At 36.8% G+C, this 7,130-nt stretch overlaps 1 protein-coding gene across 1 annotated transcript; it reads right to left on the bottom strand.

Annotated features, from left to right (window-relative positions):
- Positions 1-438: 438 nt before the first annotated feature.
- Positions 439-1,389, bottom strand: LOC116894020 (olfactory receptor 52A5-like). Its single transcript, XM_032895736.1, has one exon. It carries the CDS (start codon positions 1,387-1,389, stop codon positions 439-441), a length of 951 nt encoding a protein of 316 aa, XP_032751627.1.
- Between the last annotated feature and the right edge of the window lie 5,741 nt (positions 1,390-7,130).

Raw genomic sequence — 7,130 nt, forward strand, 5'->3', positions numbered from 1 at the left:
TTAGTGTAATGGCACATGTTTTAGCTCGAGGGCTGGAAAGGTGAATGAAGACTTACTTGCCACAACAATCTAATTGTGAGCACCAGGCCATAAGAAACCACACTCAAATAAACAAAGAAAAACAAAACCTAAGTTAAAAAGTAAAATAAATCTTGACCTCTGGCTTTCACATGCAATTGCAAACAAAAACATACACATCCTCTCTCTGTCTCTGTCTGTCTCTCTCTCTCACGCACACGTGCATACGCACATGCGCGCGCGCACTTATAAACACACACACACACACACACAGAGAGAGAGAGAGCGAGAGAGAGGGAGAGGGAGAGAGAGAGAGAGAGAGAGAGAGAGAGAGAGAGAGAGAGAGAGAACCTGCAAAGCAAAAAATCAAAGGGTGTTGAGGAGATTAGCTATTTGAAACAAAAGTAAAGAAATGAAAAATCAAGAAGAATAATTACAATACAAAATTTTGGACACTTGATCACGAATTTGTTTGGTCTTCACACCATAAACAATAGGATTCAGCAAAGGTGGGACAAGTAGGTAAAGGTTGGACAGGAGAATGTGAATGTAGGATGGAATGTGAAAGCCAAACCTATGTGTAAAGAAAGAGAAGAAGGCCAGAAGGTAAAACTCCAAGAAGACACAAATGTGGGCAATGCATGTGTTAAAGGCTTTGAGTCTTGCTTCCTTTTGAGGGAGCCTGAAGACAGTTATAAATATTCTAATGTAGGAGAGTGTGATGAAAATGATGTCCAGTCCAAGTATACTGAAGGCCACAAAGAGACCATAGATCTTGTTGACACGGACATCTTCTGCTGCCAGCTTCACAATGGCCATGTGCTCGCAGTATGAGTGGGACACAACAGTGGTCCAGTAGAGTCTCAACCTGCATTTGATGAGAATGAGACATGGAGCTACAAACAGGGCTGCTCTGAGTGTGACTCCAACTGCTATCTGAGTGAGGAGTCTCTGGGTAAAGATGGATGCATGTCTTAGAGGATCACAGATGGCCACATAGCGGTCCATGGCCATGGCAAACAAGATGCCGGACTCAATACATTGGAATGTGTGTATCAGCCACATCTGTAAGAGGCAGGCATCAAAGTATATGGTTGGAAGGTGAAACCAGAATATCCCTAGCATTTTCGGTAAGATGCACGTACTGAGAGCAATGTCTGTTGCTCCAAGCATTGCTAGGAAGAGGTACATGGGCTCATGGAGGCTTCGCTCAACTTTGATGACAACTAGAAGCAGAGAATTCCCCAAAAGTGCAATGATGTACATGACACAGAAAGGAATCCCAATCCAGAACTGCACAGACTCCAAGCCTGGGATCCCAGTCAGAGTCAGCACTGAAGGCCTGAAGATGGTGTTGTTGGGATGAGGCATGCTGCCTCAGCCTGCAGGCATATGGCTTCTCAACTAGACTGGAGCTGGTGCTGGGGATGCTCCTTCTGTGCTCTGCCCTCACCTAAATTCACACAATCAGAGATGAAATGGGATTTCATATGGCATTTTTCAGATACAGAATCTTACTGATAAGACTCTTTTATGTAGAACTGAGAATGTCTATATATCTTTTCTATGTGTGAATATTTTATTTCTTCTCTTTCTGTGTCTATCTCAATCTATCTCATCACAGACATACACCATAAATATACACAGCAGACGAAAAACTTTCCAAATAAAAACCATTTTACATATATTATATAACGAAGACATATTACTGTGTGCTTATGAAAAATATTCAATTGAAAGTGAGAAATGTTTGCCGGATATCTATATCTATGTCTATGTCTGTGTCTGTGTCTATGTCTATGTCTATGTCTATGTCTATATCTATACACATACACACTCTTTTTATATACATATGTACATATATATGTATATCTATGTATGTAAATATTTGTTTTTATGTCCTGGACAAGATGCATTTCTCCATTTACAAAAGGTGTGAGAAAAAAGTGCCATGAAATGTACAACCACTCTTTCCATAGTATCAATAAGCACTGAGTAACTAATGAATAGTGAATAAGTTACTGTACCTTAGTATTTCATAACATGAATATTCTCCTGTTTCTTCTGTCCCTTCTCTAAGTGTCTTCTTTTTCCTAACCTTCTTCTGCATATTCATGTATATATAAATATATATGAACATATTATATATGTATATTCTCAATGATATATGCTTTTTATTAATGATTGTGATTTTTATACTGCACTCCCATTTATTTGTTTCAATATGATAAATAAATTGTCTTTAAATTTTAGTATAGTTCTACATAAAAAAGTAGGATAAAAATTTTTTTCTTAAAATGATAACTGTATTGAGGAAATATAAGTGGGGAATGTGTTAATTAAGATTCAACAACTTAAATAAACTAAACTACTAATAAAGGTAATATTAGTATTACATATGTCATTACTTCAATTATTCTTACATACTTTTAGTGTTTGGGGATTTTATTTTTTAATTTTTCTTCATATACAAAATAAAACATTTATTGATATTTTCTTGCATTTCTCTTATAGTTTTCCTAACATATTTGTTTATTATTTAGCCCACAGCTCAATCATCTTCTCTATTAATTCTCTTTTTCTTTAATCAAAAGTTAAATTGTTTAGTGTTTCTACAATTGCTCATTAAGGGAATATTTAATGATTCTAATCTTTTAAAAAATACTAGGTTAATTGTAGTTTATTTTTCCATCAGTTGGTTAAGTTTTGGAAATGTTTGTGTGTGTACATATATATATTATATATATATACATATATATACATATATATGTATGTTAATGTAGCTCAACTTCCTTATACGTTGTGCACATGCAGGGAGGACTGGAGGCTAGGATTAGGAAAAGGAAACAACCAATCTCAAAAGTGCTAAAGTTCTTGGTTTCCTTTTGTGTAAGCATTGTGGGTTTTTACTACCACTTGCTGCTCTTCTAATGACCAAAAGTGACTTACATACCTGTTTCCATAATGCCTACAAGAAAAGATAGGAGAAATATCTTCTAGACTGAGAAAAATCAGCATTTCCTGTTAACACTCTGCACATCTCTGGAAAATGCTATGGAAATCTTTCCTTCCTTTACATACTGTCTAGTGTGAGCTGAACTATAATTAGAAGTCACGTCATATGTGCTGGTGCAATTCCCACAGCGTCTTCACACATTACCTTAATGTTTCTTTGGGAAGTTCAGATGCTCACATGGGAACACAACCATGTTTAATTTTCCAACCTCTTTGTACGAATTCACATATTAATGACATCGTAGGCAACTAAAGAACATGATTCATTTTTAGCATCCAAGCAAAGAGTATGGTACAATCTCCTGGGATGGATGAGTGGCCTGTCTTAGTACTTATACTGATCTTACACTTCTGAAGTGCTACAGTGATTTTTACAGGTACTCTTCACTCAATCCTTGGTGATTCCTGTAGTGTCCTTATCAGTTTTCAAAAGTAAACTTCAGTCTTAGCAAAATTGGGCAAAACTTTCTACAGATAACATTAAAAAGCCACAAAATAATTTTTGTATTCAAAAGGACTTGTAAGATTTAATACATCAACACCAGGAGTAATCTGGTCTATTTCTAATACCACAATGCCTATACATTCAGGAATTCTCAATTTAACTTTACAAAGCTGAGAATGACTTTGACAACAGCTGTCTAAATATTACTGAGACAGAGTTAAGTCTTTTTGCTTGTGCAAAACGTACTCCCAATCACTTCTAGTAAACATCTCTGGTGGTCATGTGTATTGACTGACGTGTAACAAATTAACTTTTCCAAATGTGCTGGCTCATGTTATACAGGCATTTACACTGCATAAACAATCAATAAGTGAAAATTTTCACAACAGCATCTCCCTGAATTGCAATCCTCTTATATTCTTCAATATGCATATTTAAAGCTATGTTTATTATGATGTTCTGAAGCATAAAAGTTTGGGGAATATAGCAGTTAACATCATACATAGAAAAGGTTTTCAAAATATGAATAGTTCATTCTAATTTCTGAAGGAACATTTCCACAAAATGAATAGTTATTATCACCTGTTTAAAATTAATACTGTGAATATGGATCTCTAAACTCATTGTAATTTTCTTAAAAGCCAAGTCCTAATGAACAGGTAATTATCACGTATCTATTTTTCTGTATTTCTGATAACCAAAGTGATCTTGACAACTGTAAACATTCAGAGAAAAATATAGACATTATCCATTCTTTAGGTCTTGTTTTGCTAATAAAATGAGAATACGTTCTTGAATTTGAAACTTTTTATTACTGTAACTTTCGAATCTGCCTCAGAATATCATAAGGAACTTAGCTTTAAAGATGCAGATTGGTGAATATAAAAGGTCTACAATTCAGGGAAATGCTGTTGTGCAAAATAACCCAGCCTTGACATGACTATGGATGAAAGTCTTCCCTAAACCCTGTAAGACAGGAGTGTAGCAATGTATAAAGGTGCTCAACTGTGAAGGAAGTGCAGCAGAACAGGCCTGATTCCAGAGTGCTTTTCATTCCCATTAATTTTAAATACTTTTTTTCATGCTAACCATAATTACTGATACCAACTGAAAAAAGAAATGACTGATATTCTTAGATTGAGATTCTCTATGGAGTTTGAGCATTAGTTTTAAAGGGGAAACAGTGCTAGAATTAAAGAATGAATGCAATTGTAGAAGTTTGAAGACTGACTTTCCTCCATTTTGATAAACTATTGTATTTCTTAAGGAGTCAAAGCATCTAATAGAAAGTGTGATTGTTCTTTAATTTTAAAAGTACTTTTATTAATTTTTTGAGGGTCTGATATATTGTATTTTGGTCTTATTTATTTACCTCCTCCATCCTCTCCAGATAGATACGCCACCATTATTCTATACCCATCCAACTTTGTGTTTTTATCTTTAAAAGCTCATCTAATCCCTTTAGTTCTTACCATTACCTTTAGGTATGTGGCTCCTCTCTCTCTCTCTGTCTGTCTGTCTCTCTCTCTTTTTATTTTATTTTGTTCTATTAATTTGTTTCATTTTAATTTATTTACATAACACTCCAATCCCATCTACTTCCTTTCCTCCCAGTCTTTTTCTCTTAATTCTTGTCCCTCTACTCTACTTAACCTTCCTCCTTAGAGAGGGGGAGATTTCCCATGGATATCAACTTGCCTTGTCACATCGATTTTCCCTAGCACCAGGCATATCTGCTAATCAGGCTAGACAAGGCATCCCAGTTAGGGGAAAGAGATACAAATGTAGGTAGCAGTCAGAAATACCTCCTACCCCTGAAGTCAGGGGACCTGCTAGAGGCCAGAACCAGCATTCTGGCTCTCTCTGGAAGGTAGCAAAGGGGAAAGAGCTTGTTCCTTTGAGATATAATGTTTGCTTTTAATATTATAATAATAACATTTACCTAGCTTGATTCCACATTACTTTGCAGTGGTAGCTGGTCCACCTCACATCTTCTGAGGCCAGAAACCATAGTCTCTGGCATTTAGCACCTCTTGGTAAAACAGCAGGGAATTAAGTAAAATAGCCTTTTTTCTTATTGTCACATGAACTTCATGGCTGGGCTGGGAGTTTATACAACTCCCAGTTTGCAAGAGAAAGTTGGAGGAAGAAAATAGAGGAACAATTTGAAAAGCGATTTTTATCTTTATTTCCAGGTTCCTTTTTATAATTTCTCTTCAAAAAATTCTCTCTCCTTCTCCTCCTATTCTTGCTTTCTCACCCTGCTTTGATGTAATAATGTCATCATTGTAATAATACTAGTTTTTCATACCTTTTCTAGGAAATAAGATCGTATGGTTTTTTCCAAGCATTTTTTATTGGATATTTTATTAAATATCCAATTTTACTAAATTTTATTATTTTTTTAATTGGATAACTTTTTATTTACATTTCAAATGTCATACCTTTTCCATGTCTTCCATCCATAAACCCCCTATCCCACATCTCCTCCTTCTTCTTCTATGAGGGTGTTCCCCCTCCCTAACAATCCACCCCACCCCATATCATTGCCCTGACATTCCCATTCCCCTACACGGGGGTAGGGGTGGGGATCCAGCCTGACAGTACCAAGGGCTCCTCCCATTGGTACCCAACAAGGCCACCCTCTGAGATACATGCAGCTGGAGCCATGGTCCATGTGTATGTACTCTTTGGGTAGTGGTTCAGTCCCTGTAAGCTCTGATTTGTTGGTATTGTTGTCCTCGTGGGCTTGTAAGCCCCTTCAGCTCCTTCAGTCCTTTCTCTAACTCTTCAAATGGGACGCCATTCTCAATTCAATGGTTTGCTGAGAGCATTCGCCTCTGTATTTGTCAGGCTCTGGCAGAGCCTCTCAGGAGACAGCTTTATCAGGCTACTGTCAGCATGCACTTCTTGGCATCAGTAATATTGTCTGGGTTTGGTGGCTGTATGTATATGGGTTGGATCCCCAGGTGGGGCAGGCTCTGAATGACCATTTCTACAGTCTCTGCTCCAAACTTTGTCTCCATATCACCTCCTATGAATATTTTTGTTCTACCTTTTAAGATGGATTGAAGTGTCTGCACTTTGGTCGTCCTTCTTCTTAAGCTTCCTGTGGTCTGTAGATTGTACCTTGGGTAATCTGAACTTTTGTGATTGGGTTACCTCACCCAGGATGATATTTTCTGGTTTCATCGATTTGCCTATGGATTTCAAGAAGTCATTTTTTTTGACAGCTGAGTAGTACTCCATTGTGTAGATATAGTGTATTTTCTGTATCCATTCCTCTGTTGAAGGACATCTGGGTTCTTTTCAGATTCTGGCTCTTATAAATAAGGCTGCTATGAACATAGTCTAGCATATATTCTTTTTATATGTTCAAGCATCTTTTGAGTATATGCCTAGGAATAGTATAGCTGGGTCCTCAGGTTGTACTATGTTCAATTTTCTGAGGAACCTCCAGACTGATTTCCAGAATGGTTGTACCAACTTGCAATCCCAACAAAAATGGAGGAGCGTTTCTGTTTCTCCATATCCTCGCCAGCATCTGTTGTTACCTGAGTTTTGATCTTAGCCATTCTGACTGGTCTGAGGTGGAATCTCAGGGTTGTTTTGATTTGCATTTTCCAGATGACTAAGGATGTTGAACATTTCT

Source organism: Rattus rattus, chromosome 2, assembly GCF_011064425.1.
Source record: "Rattus rattus isolate New Zealand chromosome 2, Rrattus_CSIRO_v1, whole genome shotgun sequence".
Taxonomy (NCBI): domain Eukaryota; kingdom Metazoa; phylum Chordata; class Mammalia; order Rodentia; family Muridae; genus Rattus; species Rattus rattus.

Bases quoted from the DNA above. Each gene is read 5' to 3' on its own strand.
- LOC116894020 (XM_032895736.1), bottom strand. From the start codon at position 1,389: ATGCCTCATCCCAACAACACCATCTTCAGGCCTTCAGTGCTGACTCTG.